This window comes from Desmodus rotundus, chromosome 3, assembly GCF_022682495.2.
Source record: "Desmodus rotundus isolate HL8 chromosome 3, HLdesRot8A.1, whole genome shotgun sequence".
Taxonomy (NCBI): domain Eukaryota; kingdom Metazoa; phylum Chordata; class Mammalia; order Chiroptera; family Phyllostomidae; genus Desmodus; species Desmodus rotundus.
In genome coordinates, this window is record NC_071389.1 from 43,382,235 (window position 1) to 43,404,691 (window position 22,457).

The window sequence follows — 22,457 nt, forward strand, 5'->3', positions numbered from 1 at the left end:
GCTAATTTCACAACTTCCCAGGTTATAAAAAGACTAGTTTCTTGCTAAAATTCTAAACTTGAATAAAAATAAAAGACAAATAATTGTACAGGTCTCACATACTGTAATACTATTACTTCAAAACCAAATTTTACTCAGTTCATAGTACATATGAAAATTTATAGTATGAATTTTTAAACCAATGCTTAATTGTGCTATAAAATAATTTGGAGTAAATGTTTTACATGCTTTACTTGTGAAGTGGGATGAAATACTGTATTGAAATACATTCACTGTCTCAAATTCAGTAGATCATGATTACTAAGTCATACTGACTTTTATATCAGGTAGCACTGTATCTTAACATACATTTCCTAACTTATCTATAATGTATACATTTTATATATTTTAACACTTAACTACTGTGAAAACAAAACATTTTAAGGGATCTTATCAGAATACATTAAGAATGAATGTATTTGTGACATCAAGTTAAAGTTTAGTAATTTAATCCCTCGATATGGTGTGAGTCTAATACTTACATGTAGGTTTTCAAATAGAATTAAAATAACACTCAGTTTCTTCACTGTTTAAAAAGCCTGAGACATGTGTATGTATGTTTCCAAATTCAATAAAAACTCAGTCCTCTAAATTATAGAAATTTAAATTCTTGTAGTTTTTAAATTCATATCCTATAGAAGTATGACTATTAATTCTAATTTAAATAATTTCAATTCTAAATCCTCAAAGATGATTAGATGTAAACGTTTTGACAACAGTATCACTTGTTAGCATTAATTTTTAAATAAGTCTTTAAAGAAACTACCAAAGAGAAATAAACATTTGAATTTAAAAAAAAATTGAATTAAATCCTGTTTTTAAAGGATACAGTGCCGAAGTTATACAGCAACTCACTCACTTTGGTTAATAAATGTTCAGCATTATTTATTTTAAATTATCCAGTATACAAGTATATATCATATATAAAAAATATCTGACATATAAATATGTATGATCTATGTGGATCCTAAATAAATATTTTGTTCAAAAAAAGCACAAAAGAATATAGGGAAGAATAAGTTTTAGTTTTCAGAATCTCAGCCAAACCATCAAAATTGACTTTTTAGAGCCAGAATACCAAAATAGCTTTGAAGCTTTCAAATGTAAAATAATGCATTATTTAATATACCAATTACTTCCTCTATTTGTTTTTCAATCCTTTACAATTCTCCAACAATATGTTCATTTTGTTCCTTTTGGGAGTTCTGTTAGTTTTTTTCTCCTTTAATTATAAAGCTCAAATTGAGAGATAATTCTGGCAGAGAAAAGAGCAAGAATTTTTTTGGTTTATTGTTCACAAAATCATGTCCTTCTATCCTCGGTACTTTGCCAAAAGTGTTTTAATTTCACCACTGACTCACAACTGTCAAATGTAAAGCCCTCTTCTCAGTCCATATACACTTTGCTCTCCCTATTAGTTACTAATAACAACATTCTTTTCTGAAACTTGACCTTCATTTTGCTTCCAAATATTATTACACTTTCTGAGGATTATCCATAACTTGAATCTATCTTTATAGTTCTATTCCTTCTTCGTATTTAGTATTATGGGCCAAGGTACAATATTTAATCATCTCTTCTACTCTGACCTTCAGAAACTCAATCTACTCTCACAGACTCACTTATTTTCCATAAATATAGTTCCTAAATCTGCGTATTGTTTCCAGATCTCTCTCCAATTCTCCTTCTTACATTGCCTATCTGCTATTTCCCCTTTTAATATCCTAGTCTTCTCAAATCCAACATATCAAATAACAAACTCATCAATACCTTACTGCCGTGGCTGGTCCTGCCTCCCCTATTGCCATACCCCACTCTCCTCCTTACTTCCTTATACCCATTAATGGCACTAACACCATGCTTCCCAGTCCCAGAAGCTTAAAACCCAAGAAACAGTTTCTGGCTTTTCACTTAACTTCGTTAACTATCTCTCCTATATCATAAGCCACTAAGTCCATTACAGTTTTCTTTTGAAGTCTCTTAATCTGATATGCTTTCTTCCCATTTCTACTGCCAAAAACCTACCTCGACTGCCTTCAACCTGAGTCTTAAAACTATCTAAACAGTCTCCTGCCTGGGCTCCTAATTTTGTGTCTATCTCCCCTCAATCTTCCTGAAACAAATTTGTAACGACTCTATACTATTTCAACACGTGTCACTCAAACTTGTCTATTAAAAGAGTGTAACAGCCAAGGATAATGAAAACATATCCTTATAGATTCTGCAGTTATAAGGTAAAATGGCTTGATTTCATAAGCAGGTGACTTTTAGAATCTTAATAGGATTTTATCTTAACTTTTAGAATCTTATCTTAAAATTGCATGTGTTTTCTACTCCACAAATCTATCTTCATATAACAAGTTACTTCCTCCCCGAATGTTCTAAAAAGTGATGTTCCTGGAAGACGTATCACATCTATCCGGCGGACTTGCATATCGCATATAGCTGTGCCTTCAAAAGAACATATGCTGCAATTAAAAGAGCATAATCCACCATGCTCATGGATTGGAAGAATTAACATTATCAAAATGGCCATACTACCCAAAGCGATTTATAGATTCAATGCAATCCCTATTAGAGTACCCATGACATATTTCACAGATATAGAACAAACATTTCAGAAATTTATATGAAACCATAAATGACCCCAAATAGCTGCAGCAATTTTGAGAAAGAAGAACAAAGCAGGAGGGATCACAATACCTGATATCAAACTGTATTACAAGGCCACTGTAATCAAAACAGCCTGGTACTGGCATAAAAACAGGCACATAGACCAATGGAACAGAACAGAGAGCCCAGAAATAAACTCAAGTCTTTACGGTCAAAGAATATTTGACAAAGGAGGCAGGAGCATAAAATGGAGCAAAAACAGGCTCTTCAACAGATGGTGTTGGGAGATCTGGACAGCTACGTGCAAAAAAATGAAACTCGATCACCAACTTACACCATACACAAAAACAAACTCAAGATGGATAAAAAGACTTAAATATAAGGCGTAACACCATAAAAGTCCTAGAGGAAAAAATTGGCAGGAAAATCTCAGACATTCCACACAGCAACATCCTCACAGACATGTCCCCTAAAGGGAGGGACATAAAGGAAAGAATAAACAAATGGGACCTCATCAAAATAAAAAGCTTCTGCATGGCTAAAGAAAACAGCATTAAAATAAAAAGAGAACCAACAGTATGGGAAAACATATTTGCCAATGATACCTCAGACAAGGGCCTGATCTCCAAAATATATAAATAACTCACACGACTCCACTCCAGGAAGACAAACAACCCAATTAAAGAATGGGCAAAGGACTTGAACAGACACTTCTCCAAGGAAGACATACAGAGGGCCCAGAGACATATGAAGAGATGCTCAGCATCACTAGCCATCAGAGAGATGCAAATTAAAACCACAATGAGGTACCACCTCACACCAGTCAGAGTGGCCAACATAAACAAATCCACAAACAAATGTTGGAGAGGATGCGGAGAAAAGGGAACCCTAGTGCACTGTTGGTGGGAATGCAGACTGATGAGGCCACTGTGGAAAACAGTATGGAATTTCCTCAGAAAACTAAAAATGGAACTGCCGTTTGAGCCAGCAATTCCGCTGCTGGGATTATACCCTTAAGAACCCTGAAACACCAATCCAAAAGAACCTGTGCACCCCAATGTTCATAGCAGCACAATTTACAATAGCCAAGTACTGGAAGCAACCTAAGTGCCCATCAGCAAACAAGTGGATCCAAAAACGATGGTATATTTACACAATGGAATTCTACGCAGCAGAGAGAAAGAAGGAGCTTATACCCTTTGCAACAGCATGGATGGAACTGGAGAGCATTATGCTAAGTGAAATAAGCCAGACGGTGAGGGACAAATACCATATGATCTCACCTTTAACTGGAACATAATAAATAGAAGAAAAAAGGAAATGAAATATAACCAGAGACATTGAAGTTAAGAACAATCTAACAATGGGCAGGGGGGAGTGGGGAGGGGACAGTGAGGAGAGGGGATTACAGGAACTACTATAAAGGACACATGGACCAAATCAAGGGTGAGGGTGGAGGTGAGGGAGGGAAGTGGGTTCAGCTGGGGTGGGGTGGAGGGATGGCGAGAAAAGGCACACAACTGTAACTGAATAACAATAAAAAATTAAAATAAAAAAACAACAAACAAATAAATAAATAAAAGAGCATAACCCTACACAATGAAATCCAAAGCTCTTCCAGGTACTCAAGGGTTTTTATATTCTGACCCTTAATTCCTTTTCAACCATTTTTAGCCCAACACAACCCTCAGCTCTGATCAAACTTATCTACTTTTAACCATCCCCTATATACTTTCCTAATGCCATTCCATTTGTCTAGAATGCCTACCCGGACCTTTCTGCTTGGCTAGGTTCTATCAATACTTCAAGGAACAGATAATCTCACTTTTCCCACAAAGATCTAGTAAATAAATGGAGGCTCCTTCCTCTGAAACTTTGCAGCATTAATGTTTATATCCCTCAACTGACACTTAGCAAATAAAGAAAAGACAGAACAGTAAATCTATCAAAATAATAATAAAAATTTTGAGGAAAAAGTAATGAAAACTCCAAAAGCAAAGATAGTCAATCTACTTGATTTTAATGAATTATAGTAGTTCCTTCCTTTTATCTGTGGTCTTGCTTTCCACGATTTCAGTTACCCAGGCTCAACTGTGGTCCAAAATATTAAGTGAAAAACTTCAAAAGTAAACAATTCACATGTTGTAAATTGTGTGCTGTCCTGAGTAGCCTGATGAAACCTCACTTGGTCCCACTTCAACCTTTTTGAGGTGTGAATATCCCGATGTCCAGCATCACCAAGCTGTACATGCTACACACCCATTAGTCACTGAGTAGCCGTCTAGGGGATCAGATCTATTGTGTGTAGTGGATAGCAGTAGTAAACCTTATTTTGCATAATAATGGTCTCAAAACACCAGAGTAAGTGATGCAGGCAATTAGGTTATGCCAAAACCTTAAAGTGCTACCTTTAAGTGAAAGGTGGAAGTTCTAGACTTAAAAAGGAATGAAAAAACATCATAGTCTGAGGTTGCCAAACTACAGTAAAAACAAATGTTCCATATGTGAAATTGTGAAGAAAAAAGAAACCTGTACTAGTTTTCCTCTCACACCTCAAATTGCTCAAGTTACAGCCCCAGTGCATGGTAAGTGCTGAGATAAAATGGGAAGGGCATTAAATTTGTTAGTGGAAGACATGACATCATGGTGGCTCGATGATCCTCCTTCTGATGTACTGCCAGGAAGTCCATAGTAGCCTAACACTATGTCACCATGCCTGCGTCATTCACCTCCCTTCATCTCATCACGTAGGCACTGTACCATGTCATCAAGAGAAGGGGGAGAGTACAGTAAGATATTTTTACACAGAGAGAGATACCACATTCACATAACTTTTATTATAGTATATTGTTATAATTGCTCTATTATTGGTTATTGTTGTTAAACTCTTACTCTACCTAATTTCGAAATTAAACTTTATAACAGGTATATATGTATAGGAAAAAAAAACATAGTATATTATAGCAGGTCCTCAGATAACATTGTTTCATTATAATGTTGATGACATGCTGTAGAAACTTAACTTTTGTTTATATGAATTAGGCTATGATAAAATTGGTTTGCTATATGTCATTTCACTTAAAGTCACAGAACCTATCAACAACATTAAGTGAGAACTTACCATATAGGCTTTGTCCCTAACCAGGGGTTTCAGGCAACCTCTGGGGGTGTTGGAACAAATCCCCTGCAAATACGGGAAGACTACTGTATTGCAAACTTTCTACACCTAAAGTTTATTCTGAACCAGTGTGAATTTTACTGAGAGCAAGTATACACATTTCCTCTTTCAGGGTTACCTATTTTAGTATAATCTATTTACCCACTCTCCCTCATCCTAGAAGCAACATGTTTTCATGCCTGTATCTTTCCTTTCTAATAGCATAACTCACGAATATCAATTAATTCATTCATTAATCAAAAATTTATTCATTGATCTGTATTTACTGAGTACCTACTATTTGACTCCTTTATAAAACCTGGTCCAAATATGTACTGTTATATATTCCACCTTTTGCTATAGGATAATCAAATTTCCTTGTTTTTCTTCCCCATCACTAACAACCATAATCATTGCATTTATCTATGAGCAACCAACACAGCAGTTTTCAAAACTGAAAAGTGAGCCAACAGTTAGTTGGTTTTATTAAATTCCAAAGTGTTCTCATGGAAAATCAACTAGGTCAAAATTATTCAATTAGTGTGAAATGTGCAGTTCACGGTCATGAAAGTAGGATTAAGTCCCCCACAGTAAGCCTTTACAATGAGGTTATAATGATCTTTTTTAACATACAAAATCAAGCATAAAAACTACTTTTATAAATTCGTATGTTTAATCCCAGGAACAATCATAACATCTAACATAGGGGGGTCAAACTCATTTTCACCTGGGCAACATCAGCCTTGAGGTTGCCTTCAAAGGGCTGAATGTAATTTTAGGACTGTATAAATGTAACTACTCCTTAACTAGGGGCAAGGAGCTTGGCACTGCTGGGTAGAAACACGGTGCTGGGCCGGATAAAACAAGGTGGAGGGCCAGATTCAGCCCACGGGCCTCGAGTTTGCCACCTGTGATCTAACAAAATGATTAGGTATATTTGAAAAAGCAATAACCTTCAACCTTAAAGAGGTAAGGCTATCACCATTTATCGTCAAATAAACAACTAAGCCTCAGTTTCCATACTCCACATTATATGGGAATAAAATAACCTTGCCAAATCTACTTGATAAGGTTGTTGGAATCATAAAGTAAGATACTGTATTTGAATGGTTTTATGAACTATAAAGTTCTAAACAAACCTATATACTTGTAAAAACTGGATTTCTACAGCTCTCTTTAAAAATATAATCTGTACAAAAACACTCCCTAACTAAAAATATTCTAATGCTCAGGGTAGGAGAAGAAACTGCTCTCCTCACACTGTTACCACTGCTGGACTTCACTCGTTCCCTCGGAGTCTGAGTTAACACTCCACCACATTTGAATGCAAGCCCCTAACCAAAAACTCCTGGGTGGCGGCGGTAAAATGTTAGGAAACAGCTCTCAACCCAAGAATCTTTGGAGTTAAAATAAACTAGGGCTAATTCGACGCAGTGAAAACTAGAGTAGTATATCTAGCAAAACTAAAATAGCAGAGTATCTGCAAATAGCTCTACACATCTATGAAAACAAAAACTAAATAGAAAGACTAGTACTTTTTAAAGCAAGGCACCATAAACTTGAATGGAAAGAATACATGCACCTCTGTGTTCAATACAGCATTATTTACACTAGTCAAAATTTGGAAGCAGCCCAAGTACCCACCAGTGGATTAGTGGATGAAAAACCTGTGGCACATTTACACAATGGAATACTACTTAGCAGTAAAAAGAAGGAAATCTTACCCTTTGGGACAGCGTGGATGAACCTGGAGAGTATTATGCTAAGTGAAATAAGCCAGTCAGAGAAAGACAGGTACCATATGATCTCACTCATATGTGGAATCTAAAGAACAAAATAAACAAAATAGAACAGACTCATAGAAACAGAGGAGAGACTGACTGCTATTAGATGAAAGGGGGGGTTGGGGGACTAGGTGAAAAAGGTGAAGGGAATAAGCAAAAAACAACAACAACAACAAAAAAACCCCCTCATAGACACATACAACAGTATGGTGATTACCAAAAGAAAAAGGGAGCGGGGGAAGTAGAAGAGGGTAAAGAGGGAATAAATGGTGACAGAAGGAGACTAGACTTGGAGTGGTGAACACACAATACAATGCACAGATGATGTATTACAGAATTGTACAACTGAAGCCTATATAACTTTATTAACCAAAGTCATGCCAATAAAATAAATTTTTTCAAAAGAAAAAGTTTTCAAAAATGTATGTTAGAGAAGAAAAATATATAAAATTGGGCATTTTGTGGTGATAGCAGAAAAATACTTACACTAACATAATATCAAGTTATAAGTATTCCTGAAAATTTCTACTAAACATAAACTTCTAAAATACATTTAGTTTATAACTGAAAAAATGTTAATTTTCACTGAAATTTGTACTTCTTTATTTTTTAAAATATATTTTATTGATTATGCTATTACAGTTGTCCCATTTTCCCCTCTTCACTCCCCTCCGCCCTACACACCCCCTCCCACCCACATTCCCCTGCTTTAGTTCATGTCCATGGGTCATATGGATAAGTTCTTTGGCTTCTACATTTCCTATACTATTCTTAACCTCCCCCTGTCTATTTTCTACCTACCATTTATGATACTTATTCTCTGTACCTTTCCCCCCCCCTCCCCCCGCCACTCCCCTACTGACAACCCTCCATGTGATCTCCATCTCTATGGTTCTGTTCCTGTTCTAGTTGTTTGCCTAGTTTGGTCTTGTTTTTGTTTTAGGTGTGATCATTAATAACTGTGAGTTTGCTGTCATTTTACTGTTCATAGTTTTGACCTTCTTTTTCTTAAATAAGTCCCTTTAACATTTCATATAATAAGGGTTTGGTGATGATGAACTCCTTTAACTTGACCTTATCTGGGAAGCCCTTTATCTGCCATTCCATTCTAAATGATAGAGTAATCTTGGATGTAGGTCCTTGCCTTTCAGGACTTGGAATACTTTTTGCCAGCCCCTTCTTGCCTGTAAGGTCTCTTTGGAGAAATCAGCTGACAGTCTTATGGGAACTCTTTTGTAGGTAACTGTCTCCTTTTCACTCGTTGCTTCTAAGATTCTCTCCTTCTCTTTAATCTTGGGTAATGTAATTATGATGCGCCTTGGTGTGTTCCTCCTTGGGTCCAACTTCTTTGAGACTCTCTGAGCTTCCTGGACTTCCTGGAAGTCTATTTCCTTTGCCAGACTGGGGAAGTTCTCCTTCATGATTTCTTCAAATAAGTTTTCAATTTCTTGCTCTCCCTCTTCTCCTTCTGGTACCCCTATAATTTGGATGTTGGAACATTTCAAGATGTCCTGGAGGTTCCAAAGCCTCTCCTCATTTTTTTTTGAATTCTTGTTTCTTCATTCTTTTCTGGTTGGATGTTTCTTTCTTCCTTCTGGTCCACACCGTTGATATGAGTCCCAGTTTGCTCCCCATCACTATTGGTTCCCTGTACATTTTCTTCTATTTCACTTAGCATAGCCTTCATTTCTTCATCTAATTTGCAACCAAATTCAACCAATTCTGTGAGCATCCTGATTACCAGTGTTTTGAACTATGCATCTGATAGGTTGGCTATCTCTTCGTTGCTTAGTTGTATGTTTTCTGGAGCTTTGATCTGTTCTTTCATTTGGGCCATTTTTTTGTCTCAACGAGCCTGTTATATAGTAAGGAGCAGAGCCTTGGGTATTCACCGGGGCAGGCAACCCACATTGCTGCGTTGTGACGCTGTATATGGGGAAGGGGTCCCAGAGGGAACAATTCTCCGCCAGCTTTCCATTATTTCCCCCACTACGCACAATCAAATTGGGCCTTTCTGGTTCTGATTTCCTGGGTGGGTAGGCCCAAGTACGTTCTAGGCCCCTGTGGGTCTCTCCAACAAACTCTCCTGTAGGGGTGGGAGTTTCTCCTGGTGCTGTCTAAACCCCACAGGTGTTTTCAGTCTGAGGTTTGAGGCTTCATTTCCCTGTGCTGGAGCCCTGGGTTGTGTGGTCTATTTCAGTCCCCAGTTGTTCCTCCCAGAATCTGCACATGAATGTGGGACCACCCACTCTACCAGCCGCGACTTGCTGCGAGTCCTCTCTGCCCGGTTGCCTGTCTCTGCCCCTCCTACCGGTCTGGATGAATGTGTCTTCTTTAATTCCTTGGTTGTTGGACTTCCATACAGTTTGATTTTCCGTCAGTTCTGGTTGTTTTTTGTTTCAAAATTATTGTTGTCTTTCTTTTGGTTGTGCGAGAAGACACAGTGTGTCTACCTACGCCTCCATCTTGGCCAGAAGTCCTTCTTCTTTAATTTTGAATGTAGGAAGCTAACCGTGCTGGTATTAGCAATATATGAGACTCTGTCATTAATAGATATGCATATTTTTATATCACAACTACTGCATATATCTCAAATATTATTCATGCTTATCACTACTTAGAATATATGGTAGTTTTTAGACTTGCAACTAGCTCTTTCAATTTAATTCATTAATAAATAAACATATATCATAACTTTAATATTTTTATAACTATAATTCAATATAATTGATTTCCTTTCTTCTTATCCTATGTATTTCATTTTTGCATTTAAAAATACTATTTCAGCCCTGACTGGTGTGGCTCAGTGGACTGAGTGCTGGCCTATGAACCAAAGGGTCGCCATTTTGATTCCCAATCTGGGCACATACCTGGGTTGCAGGCCAGGTCCCCAGTTGGGGGCATGTGAGAGGCAACCACACATTGCTGTTTCTCTCTCTCTCTCTTTCTCCCTCTCTTCCCCTCCTCGCTAGAATAAAATATATATATATATATATACATATATATATGTATATATATATATAAAATAAAAATACTAATCTGAAAATATCAATCATAGGATTCACAAGACTGCTAAAAGTTACAGGCACACAACAATTAAGAACCCCAACTCTTAAGGTGGACCTACCATCATATAATAACCTAGTTTGGGAAGTATGAATTACATGGCTCTCATGTCATAATATAAATAGTATACATCTACTCTGACAGGCCAAGCTGTTCCTAGAAACAAAATTTTAGGGGAAAAACTGAATCAGATTATAAATTTTTCAAACTTCTCAAGAGAAAATTGATTCAGGATAAAATTATAAAGCAATCACGAAACACTTCAAATGTTATTGTGACTAATTTCTTTAAAGTCCTTATCTGTTAGAAATACATACTAAAGAATTAATGAAATGAAATGATGACTATGCTTTGTTTTAAAGTACAACAGAAAAAAATGGGACAGGTAATAGAGATGAAACAAGAATGAAAATGGAGGTTAACTGTACAATTCTATTTACTTTTGTATATGTGTGTAATTTTCCACTATAAAAAATTTTGAACTATAATACTCAGATTAATTCACAGATAGTAAGTTTACTAAGGATTATTAAGAGATGTATAGGTCATATTCCTAACTGCTAACAAAGGTTCAGATCAAAATGAACTGCATCATTTCATTTTGTTTATCCCTCTGATTGTTACCAGGTCTGAACCACTGCATTCATTCTTATACTCCTTCTAACACCGTATTTGCTAGAAACATACAGTCCTTCTAAGAACTAGAAGAAAAACAAAGATACAAAAGTTCAGTCAGTGATTCCAACTAAGGCTATTGTTGGGAAACTTTAACAATCTTGCCAAGAATAGCAGGTGCTCTGTGACACGTATCACTTAAAAACTGCATGTCAGTAAAACACACAAGCGTCTGCTCAATCAGATGTATCTTGGTCCTGACAACTCAAATGCAATAGTGGCGGTCAAGTACAAATTTGGAACACGAGTAAAATTACACACAATCTATCACTGACCTTCAGATGATTTCAGATATTCAATGAAAAAAAATGTTCCACTAGCAAGAAAGAACTCTATTTAATTATCTTAAGTAACAATTACCCTAGTATTTTTTTCATGCATACTGTGATAACGTAAGTACTTCCTCAACAAAGCAAGCATTTGATGCAAATAATCTCCACTTGGTTGGCACAATAAAAACCATGCCATTTATTTTCTAATTGCTAGAAACCATCATATATCTGTATATCCTCATTTACCCTTATAGAGGATTTGAAAAGACTAAGTCCCTCCTGGGTTAACCATATACAAGAATGAATTTCAAAACCATGTATGGGGGAAAAAAAGATAGTTTATTTCAATGCAAAAATCTCTAGCTTTAGGTATAGCTTAACACAAATTGTGTTTTAAATCTCTGAGAAATTCCAATCATCTTCAAAAGCATATTTTTAAATGTAAAAAATAAAAATAAACTAAAAATATGTTATACATATACTAATACAAATTGGAAGCAAAAGGTATTAAATAATAGGAAATCTGTCACTTGCAGAATACACTTCTTTTTCCTTATGGTTTCTTGCCTCAGTCAAATGTTTGCTTCAGTCCTGTCTGCTCATTCTCCCTCTAACTTTTAAATCTTTTTTACCGCACTAGACCCTTTAAAATACACTCAAGTTTTGTACCAAAAATAAAATAACATGTGCAAATATTTCCTTAAAACTCATATTAAAGATGCTTAAATTTCTGGTCTTTTCAGATTCAAATTTGAGCCCTCTGGAATGTCAACCTTGTCATCTACAAAACAGGGATATAATCGTATTGGTCCTGTGCAGGCTGCTGTGCAGGATTAATGAGAAAATGGCTATGTATGAACTTTGAAAAGTTCTAGCATCAACTTTACTTTCTTCTTTTAACATCATTCACTGGGAAAACACACACATATAGATTTGTATAATAACCATTAATGTGTAGTACCAGAAATTATGGCTTACCATAAAACATTCCCCAGAAGGTAAAAGAATTCAAACTGAACTCGAAGAGTATTCTTGTGATCCATTATAACAATTCAATCAGCAAATACTTAAGGAATTTTATGACATTTCTATGTTCATATCTATTGAGGTTGTCATACATCCTCATTTCTGTCTATACTAGATTGTCTAGATAAGCTAAAAGTTTTTTTTTAATAAACTATAGATTCCTAAAACTATTAGCTGTCCATGGGACTAAATATTTCTAACTAAACAGAATAAACGACCTATGTGATTTAGTATTCAGGTCTCATGGGCATTGAAGGCCTGAGGACTAATATAATGCAGGCTACTACTACTGACTTTGATAATCTTCCCTCTTAAATAATTCTTACCCAGTTATACCCCAAAAGCCCAGTACTGTCATGCACGTAAACCAATCTCTCCCAAGATGTGTAATGCTTTGGTGAATGTAATCTAATAAAGCCAATGGTGATAATAACGTCCAAGTTCTATTAGTGTCTAATGTATCAGGGCCTTTGTAAAAAGTTTTGCATTTATTATGCTATTTAATCCTCACAAATGGTACAGGTACTTTTATTATCCCTATGTTAAAAGAAGAAAAACCAGTCAATCCTCAGTTTTAAATTAATTCCAAAAAATAAAATACGGTTAACAAATATTGGTTACAGGAACACATCTACCAATTTTTCATAACATATGCATTTGGTCATACCACTTCAAATAGCATAAAAACTATTACTTTTTTTATGTAACCTAGATATTTTTTAAAGCCTGCAGTCAACTTCAGAATCATTGCATCTTTTTTTTTTTTGATCCTCACCAGTGGATATTTTCATTGATTTTAAGGAGAGAGGAAGGGAGGGAGGGAGGGACAGAGGGCAAGAGGGAAGGGGATAGAGAGAAAGAAAGAAACAGGGAGAGAGAGAGAAAAACATCGATGTGAGAGAAACAGATCAGTTTCCTCCATTATGCACCCCAACCGGGGACTGAACCTACAACCTAGGTATGTGCCCAAGCCAGGAATCTATCCCTCAGTTTATTCACTTCTTAAATGAAGGTAACACCTACCTCAACTTATGAGAAGTAAATAATATAATGCATGTAAGATAATTAACATTATATCTGGCACATAGTAAAAGCTTAATACATTACAGCTATTAATCACATCTTATAAGAAATGAAATATGTAACAAAGCTATAAAAGATTTTTGAAGAGTTTCATTCTAGTTCTACTTTAATATTAAGAGTATACAGTATCATTTTTCAAAATTCTCCCAACTTAAAGCGTATTACCTGTAAGTAGTGTTTGGAACATAGATATCCCTGGCAGGAAACTCCAAAATTTCTCTGGTAGGTCGAACTCTACTGTCAGGGTAAAGCTTCACTTGAAGAAGCTCTGGGGTTAGGCAATAATGAGGATTTTCAGGTGCTGGAGAAATGTCTATCTTTAGCTGAGCTGCATATAAAAACATATTATAAAAACAATGTAAACATAATAAATAAAAACTTCATGTTAAAAATGTTTTGGGAAGAATTTAGATCCTATTTTTGCAAGAAGTCTGAAAGAAACCAAAATTACTATCATCTGAGAACTCCAAATTACTTCATTTTAGAAAGTCTCAAAGGTACAATTACTGAGAAGACGTAAGTACATATATTGAATGAATGAATGAATAAGGAGGAAGAAGCAAAATGAAAAAACAAAAACAAAAAAATTGAGCACAGGACCAAGTCAACATTTCAAAGGATAAATATTTTATTTAAACTTGATAAGCTTAAAAATTGTTTTACCCTGGTCATAATATGAATCAATTTCTAAATTTTACCATTTCATGTACTATTTAAGCCATGATATTATTCATCATTCTCATTTTAGTACCCAAATTACCAATGGTTCTGAATCCTACATCCAAACTGTTAGACCACATGAGAGCAGAATGAGATGAAGAAGACTGACAAGCCCTGAGCACAGAAAGACACATGGGTCAGATAAGTGAAAAAAAGGAATACATAACTACAAACAATACAATATATTTGTGATGATAACAGTTATAATCATTTCTACTCAGAATTTGAAAATACCTGTAATTGGTCTTAGTCTCCGTAAAACAGAAGACGGCCTTCTCATATCAGCAAGAAATTTGTATAGATCTTCATCACTTAAGCGGTCTCCTTCCTGATTTTAAAAACAAAGAAAAATTACTTGATAAAATAAATACGGTAGATTAAAAATATTGCCTGTTAATCCTGCCCTTCTTCCTTCAATTTAGTAAGCATAAAAGTAAAATTAATATAATCATGATTAAAAGCCCATATGCTGACTTATTTCCCTTTCTATGCTTTCAATTTTATTAAGTGTGATGATACAACTGTTTTTATTTTTTTATTTACTTTTTTCTAGGGGAGAACATGAATGCAGTTCATCCAACTGTTTTTAAATTTTATATATTTATTTATAGCTTATTATGTCTACAAGATATTACAGGACACTAAAATATTGAAAATCAATACAAATTAGAGGTAGATGAAAAAAGATTAAAAAATAATATAGAAATAAAACAGACATATGACAATCTTATAAATTTATTACACTTGAGTTAATATGTCTTTTCAATTTTATATCACCAAACTTCTCAAATATAAAATATACAGCATTGACTAAATTTGAAAAAGAAAAGAAACAACAACAAAAACTACTCTTAAAGAAAAGTACAACTATCCTGATACTAAGATCAGAAAGAAATCTCTGAAGAGAACTCAGTCATGGGAAAAGAGACAAGCAAAACAAAACCATATTTAATTAATACAAAAGTTTCAATTTAATGTAATTTTTTACAATTAAACTAGGTAAGGATTTTATTCTTTTATTCAAGAGTTAGTTTTCAGATTTTATTAACCCAAACCTCCTGCATTTGATATCTTAGTGTTTTTAATGCATAGTTCGTATATTATCTATTTATCTTATTTAGTAATAAATATATTTAAGGCTACTTTATTACTGTGAGTTCATCCTGAGAAATATCCCATTTGCTCACTATTGTATTTTGAACAGGGCACAGAATTAATCATCTTCTACCCTATTATCTAGAAAAGTGATTTTTAATTTCTAACAGGTTGGAGATTTTTGTTAATACTTTTATAAATAGTTTTTAGTTTTATTAAGTTATATTTAGCAAATTTGACTTTATGAAGATTTTTTCAGTGACCTAATATATAATTAATTATTGTAAATGTTCCAATGTTCCATCAGTTGCTAAAACAGTATACTCTTTCCTCTTGATACAGAATTAATATAGATCTTTAAATGGTCCTTATCTACAATACATTAAGATTATCTCTAGATTCAATTATTTCTGTCTATTTAACCTGTTAAATTGAGTATATCATTGACCTCCATTCTTTACTCCCTGTTTTCATACCTTTTGTTAGGTGGAACATTAATTCCCTCCCCAGGTGTTGTCATGTGACTTACTTTGGCCAATAAACAAAGGTGGTGCAGAAACTTGAAAAACATTTACACAAGTGAGCTTGCCCTCCCTCTTGGACTTCTGCCACTGCTATGAGAACATGACCAAGCTAGCCTACTAGATGATGAGAAGACAAGTTGAGAAACGTGGAGGAGGTCTGAGTCATTTCTGTCTTCCCAGCAGAAGTCAGTCTACATCAGCTGACCCCAGTCAACTTCCAAACATGTGAATGAGCCTAGCTGACAACCCCTTCTCCACACCGCATGTTTACTGTTGCGTACTCCTGAAGCAACAGGTAACTTATACATACTTCCATAAATAAAACAAATGTCCTTAAAACTGACGTGTTTGATTTTATTTTAAAATCTCCATGTATTTCTAATAATTTTAGCTTGTCACATTTAAAATCTGTACAAAAAGATCACTGATTACTATATCCCAATCGTGGATAGTAATTGCTCATCAATTAAAAAAAAAAAACAAAACTGCTCTCTGTATCTCATTTAGGAGAAACTTGTGCCTCAAATTCTACTTTTTTAAAATTATAATCTCTGCTTATTACTTAATTTGTATTTGGTGTATAATATTCCAGCTATTTAAAAAATATTCATAAAAATTGTACACAGTAATAGTTAAAAAAAATTAGAGCTCTAAAAAGTCAGGTGTTAATGCTTTCCACTGCTCTGTTGTCTCTGGCAGTCATCCATTCTTTTTTCACAGTCACTTTGCACTAGTTTCCAGTTACCAGTCTCCAGTACGTGGTGAATTCTCAAAAAGTATTTGTTGGATAAATAGGTAGGTGGGCAGACTGATGCTCAGTACATGGTGAATGCTCAAAACTACATTTTGAATAAACAGGTGGGTAAGGTGGATGGATGACTTGTTGATTTGAGCTTCTAATACCAGTTCAATGATAAAGCAGCTAAAGAAATGAAAAAAGAGCTGTGGAAATAGCAGCAGAAGTGATGATGCAGCTGAAGAAGTACAAAAAGAGAGAAATGTCAAAGCTGCAAGGTTATGTCTTTATATATATCTGGTGAATCTACAGCTCTGTTTCCATAGCTTTACTTGGCTATCACCTCATCTAAGTAACACTGTGGCGTTTTCTAGATTCTTTCTTGTACTACAATCAATAATAAAGAGACTTACGACCCTTACGACTTCAGACACTTCTTACCTGCTTTATTTTCCATTTCAGTCTCTGAGAGCAGCTGCCTATGAATGCTATTGCTATAGAACTGTGAAAGGGGCCTCAAGTGGATTGCTATCTGTCAATTTATGGCATGTCCTGCCCTAAAATTCTGCCCTCTCAAGTTACAAGGTGTCAGCAGAGAGGATTTCTTCCCTTTATTTAGAATAATATCTCAAAAGGAAGAATCTTGAGACAGTGTTTAGAATTTTCCTTTAGTTTGCTCCAAACCACATGCGTGGCACTTCTCCAGTCTGTCATGCTAATCCAAATGCTTTTCCATTCTTCTATGGTCTGGTCATCTGGTTACTCAACATAAAGATTTTCAACATTTTCTGATCTTGGTTCACAGTATAAAATTTATTTTACATACACTCACCAAAAATTAGAGGGAATAAAGCTCATTGAAGCACTATTATACTTGTATTCCTATTCTACTGTGTGTGTGTGTGTGTTTTTTTTTAAGCTGGGTGTTATACACTAAATTTTCATACCATTAAAGGACCATAACCAGCATTTAAAAAAGACTGAGTTGACTCATGATTTGAAGTGTAGCAAACATACTTGCAAAGAATAAAATATCTTTAAGAACTTCCTGGACTTATAAATTCACCTGTAAAAATAGCAAGGGCATGCTAGCACAGAGATGCGTCACTATGACCTGCAAGTTCTATTCCATGGACCATGGGTGGGAAAGGTTAGGAGGGTTGGGTTGGGAGGACAGATATAACCACACAATCACTCTAAGAAAGTCCATGAACTATCAATGTTTAAGAAAAGTTAAAATACTATAATTAAGAAATGGAATGTAAATGTGGATTGATTCTGATGCATGATTAATTGATGTCAACATTTAATATAATGATAAAACAACAGGTATAACTTACTTTTTATTTTTATAAGTTTATTCTTATTTTTTTTAATTTCTTGAAATCACAATCATTATATGTCCATGTACTACATGTGCATATATAACCATGACTTTTCTAAAACCAAAAGAAATTTAGACAAATAGCCCCCTAGAATTCCTACATGACAGAACAATACCTGCTTAAAAAAATTCGTCACTGTAAGGGTAGCAGGTCGAAAGCTGGTCAAGTTACAAGCATCATCTCCACTTGTTGTCCTTTCAAGTGATCGTCTGCCAACAATACTGGAATTCCTCCTCTCTGACCAAGACCCTTTTCGTTCTACCAAGGAAAAAAAGGTAAGATTTTCACTTTTCTAATATTTAAAATATGTTTTAAAGCAAATTTCCAAACACAGGGAAAAATTCATTGAGGTTGAAAATTAACCACTTAGCATATTAATTATGATAGAAGAATTTGACTTCTCGAGAGATTAGTAAACAAACATTGCACCTAAATTGTGATTCTCTTTTTTAAATTCTCCAATCTAAAAGAGTTACCCACACGAAGATTATGCATATGACCAATGATGAGCTATGAAGAACAGCTGTAGAGAAACTATGTATTTTCTAGGAAGTAATAAACACAATAAACATTTTAGTCACTATATATGGTCCCTCACTCTTAGCACTTAAAACAGAATTTTAAGATCACTTTCATCCATTCAAAGTTTTTCCAAAATAAACCTACTACTCAAACCCAACAGAATTATGTTGAAGATCAACAAGAAAACATTAGACTTAAACTATAAAACAAACTAGACCTAACAGACATCTATAAAATACTTCACTAAGAAAAGGTAGAATACACATTTTTCTGATATATACAAGTATACCTCATTTTATTGTACTTTGCTTCACCGTGCTATGCAGATACTGCATTTTTCACCTATCGAAGATTTTTGGCAACCCTGCATTAAGCAAGTCTATTGGCACCATTTTTCAAAAGCATTTGCTCAGTTTGTCTCTGTGTCACATTTTGGTAATTCTCACAATACTTCAAGTGTTCTCATTGTTATTAAATTTGTTATGGTGATCTGTCATCAGTGATGTCTGGTGTTACTATTCTGTTTTGGGGCACCACAAACTACGTGCATATAAGACAGCAAACTTAGTCAATGTGTGTTCTGACTGCTCCCCCAATGGGTTGTTTCCCTATCTCTCTCTCCTCAGGCTTCCAATTCCCTGAGACACAACAATACTGAAGTTGGCCAAATAATAACCCTACAATGGCCTCTAAATGTTCAAGTGAAAGGAAGAGTCACATGTCTCTCAATTTAAATCAAAAGCGAGAAATGATTAAGCTTTGTGAGGAAGGCATGTCAAAAGCCAAGATATGTTGACAGCTAAGCCTCTTGTGCCAAAGAGTTGGCCAAGTTGTAAATGCAAAGGAAAAGTTCTTGAAGGAAATTAAAAGTGTTACTCCAGTGAATACACAAAAGATAAGAAAATGAAACAGCCTTTTGTTGATATGGAGAAAGTTTCAGTGGTCTGAATAAAAGATAAAATTGGCCACAATGGTTTAAGGAAAGAAGCCATCTCCATAACATAAAAGTGCAAGATGAGGCAGCAAGTGCTGATGTAGAAGTTGCAGCAACTTATCCAGAAGATCTAGGTAAGATAATTAATGTAGGTAGCTTCACTAAATAAGTTTTCAATACAGACCAAATAGCCTTATTTTAGAAGATGCTATCTAGGACTTTTACAGCTAGAGAGGAGAACATGCCTGCTTCAAAAGCTGACTTTCCTGTTGGACGCTAATGCAGCCAGTGATTTTAAGTTGAAGCCAATGCTCATTTACCATTCCCAAAATCCTAGGGCCCATAATCATTATGTGAAATCTACTCAGTCTGTGCTCTATAAATGGAAAAATGAAGGCCGAATGATAGAACATCTCTCTACAACATGATTTACTGAATTTTTTAAGCCCACTGTTAAGACTTACTGGTCAGAAAAAAAGATTCCTTTGAAAATACTACTGCTCATTGACAATGCCCCTAGTCACCACCCAAGAGTTCTAATGATGTACAACAGCATTAATGTTATTTTCACACATGCTAACACAACATGCATTCTGTAGCCCATGGATCAAGGAGTAATTTCAGCCTTCAAGTGTTATTATTTAAGAAGTACATTTTGGGGACTTTCATTCAGGATGGTAACGTGGGTAAACACAGCCCGCCTCCTCCCACAACCACATCAAATTTACAACAAACCACAGAACAACCATTATTCAGAACTGCCAGAAATGAAGCTGAATGGAAGTCCTAAACTACAGAACTGAAGAAGAAACCACATAGAGACTGGTATTAGGGCAGAGATGTGGAACAGCTGGCCCCACACCCACAGGAGGCAGATAAAAATTGAGAGGGATTATCTCAGGAGCGAGGGGTTCCAGCCCCACAACAGTCCCCACCCTAGCCTAGGACTCCAGTGCCAGGACGATAAGTCCCCATAACTTCTGGCTGTGAAAACCAGTGGAGACTGAGGATGTGGAAGACAGAAACTTCTAGAGTCCCAGGCAGTTCCTCTTAAAGGGCCCAGACACTGACTTACTCGGACTTACTCCCTCTGAGATCTAATGCCAGGTCAGTGGCTTTATGGATAGCAGAGGCATACGGGGAAGAACTAAAGTGTCTGGCATTAGGGTGAGAGCTGGGGGACACCTTTCTCCCAGACAGAAGTGCTAACTGAGGGCACTGTTCCCTTCCTGAGCCCTTCCCCACAGAGTAGGCAGGCTGGCATCATATCCAAGACTCCATCAACCTGGCTCACAATGTTTGTACTTTCCTGGTGATACCCTGAGGCTCCTTCCCACCCAAATTTTGGGCCCTCCCATGCTGTTTCCAGTGGCTTTTCCATATGAATGGCTTGTCTTGGCTCTTACTTCAGATTTTCCTAAATTCTCTCAAACAAGCAGCATCTGGCATCAGTGTGCCCTGTACTTATTGCTAAATGGCCCCAGATCTGGCACTAGCAGCAGCTGGCCTTGGTTTATAGCTTGGCCTCTCTTGGGCACCTCTAAGCCCAACACAAATAGCAGCCAACAGCAGATGGCTTCTACCTGATGCCAGGTGACCCCAGACAGAACACAGGTTGTGGCTGACCTTGGCTTACAACTCTAGGGAGGCCGCAGAGTCTACATACCCAATGGACAGCTACAGACCATGTTGGAGCATCATCACCCAACCACCTGCACAAGTGACACACTCAAGGGGGTGACTCAATGAGCACCATAACTCTGTTGAAATAAGTCCTGCTCCTGCACAGCTGATCCTCTATGGTGGTCAGAAGTTAGTGGTCAGTGGTCACAGCCAGTTCTTGCAGCTGATTGGCCTAGGTAAATCCCTCATTTTGACCTGCCAACAGCAATCCACACTAAACTAGAAGAGGAGGGTATACATAGTCCACAAAGTGAGCACACCTCGAGTACCCAGCTTGGGTGATAAAGGAGGCTGTGGCACTGGACCCTACAGGACACTTACTGCATTAGGCCACTCTTCCAAGCCAGGGAGTCATAGCAGATCTACTTAATACATAGAAACAAACACAGGGAGGCTGCCAAAATGAGAAGACAAAGAAACATGGCCCAAATGAAAGAACAGAATAGAACTCCAGAAAAAGAACTAAACAAAATGGAGACAAGCCATCTATCAGATGCAGAGTTCAAAACACTGGTTATAAGGATGCTCAAAGAACTTAGGGAAAGAGTAGAAGAACTCGGAGACAACTTCAACAGCACAAAAAAGAACATGGAAACCATAAAAAAGAACCAATCAGAAATGAAGAATATACTAACTAAAATGAAGAATAATTTACAAGGAATCAATAGTAGGGTGGATGAAGCCAAGAATCAAATCAGCAATTTGAAATACATGGAAGCAAAAAATACACAATCAGAACAACAAGAAAAAAGAATCCAAAAAAATGAGGATAGTGTAAGGAGCCTCTGGGACAACTTCAAGTGTACCAACATTCACATCATTGGGGTGCCAAAAGGAGAAGAGAAAGAGCAAGAAATTGAAAACTTATTTGAAAAAATAATGACAGAAAACTTCCTTAACTCGATGAAGGAAACAGACATACAAGTCCAGGAAGTGCAGAGAACTCCAAACAAGATGAACCTAAAGAGGCCCACACCAATACACACCATAATTAAAATGACAAAGGTTAATGACAAAGAGAGAATCTTAAAAGCAGTAAGAGAAAAGAAGTTAATTGCCTACAAGGTAGCTCCCATTAGACAGTCAGCTGATTTCTCAAAAGAAACTTTGCAGGCAAGAAGGGATGCAAAAAATATTCAAAGT

General features: G+C 35.9%; 1 protein-coding gene across 9 annotated transcripts in view; it reads right to left on the minus strand.

The window, feature by feature from the left end:
• The window catches only part of DOCK7 (dedicator of cytokinesis 7), a 209,406-nt gene that overhangs the window by 128,622 nt on the left and 58,327 nt on the right, over window positions 1–22,457 (minus strand). For all 9 annotated transcript variants that reach the window (XM_053921491.2, XM_053921489.2, XM_053921496.1 and 6 more), the window contains exons 12-14: window positions 18,291–18,433; window positions 14,670–14,763; window positions 13,881–14,043 (exon numbers count right to left, since the gene is read on the minus strand). In XM_053921491.2, the coding sequence (XP_053777466.1) occupies window positions 13,881–14,043; window positions 14,670–14,763; window positions 18,291–18,433 (400 nt within the window). The remainder of the gene's footprint in view (window positions 1–13,880; window positions 14,044–14,669; window positions 14,764–18,290; window positions 18,434–22,457) is intronic.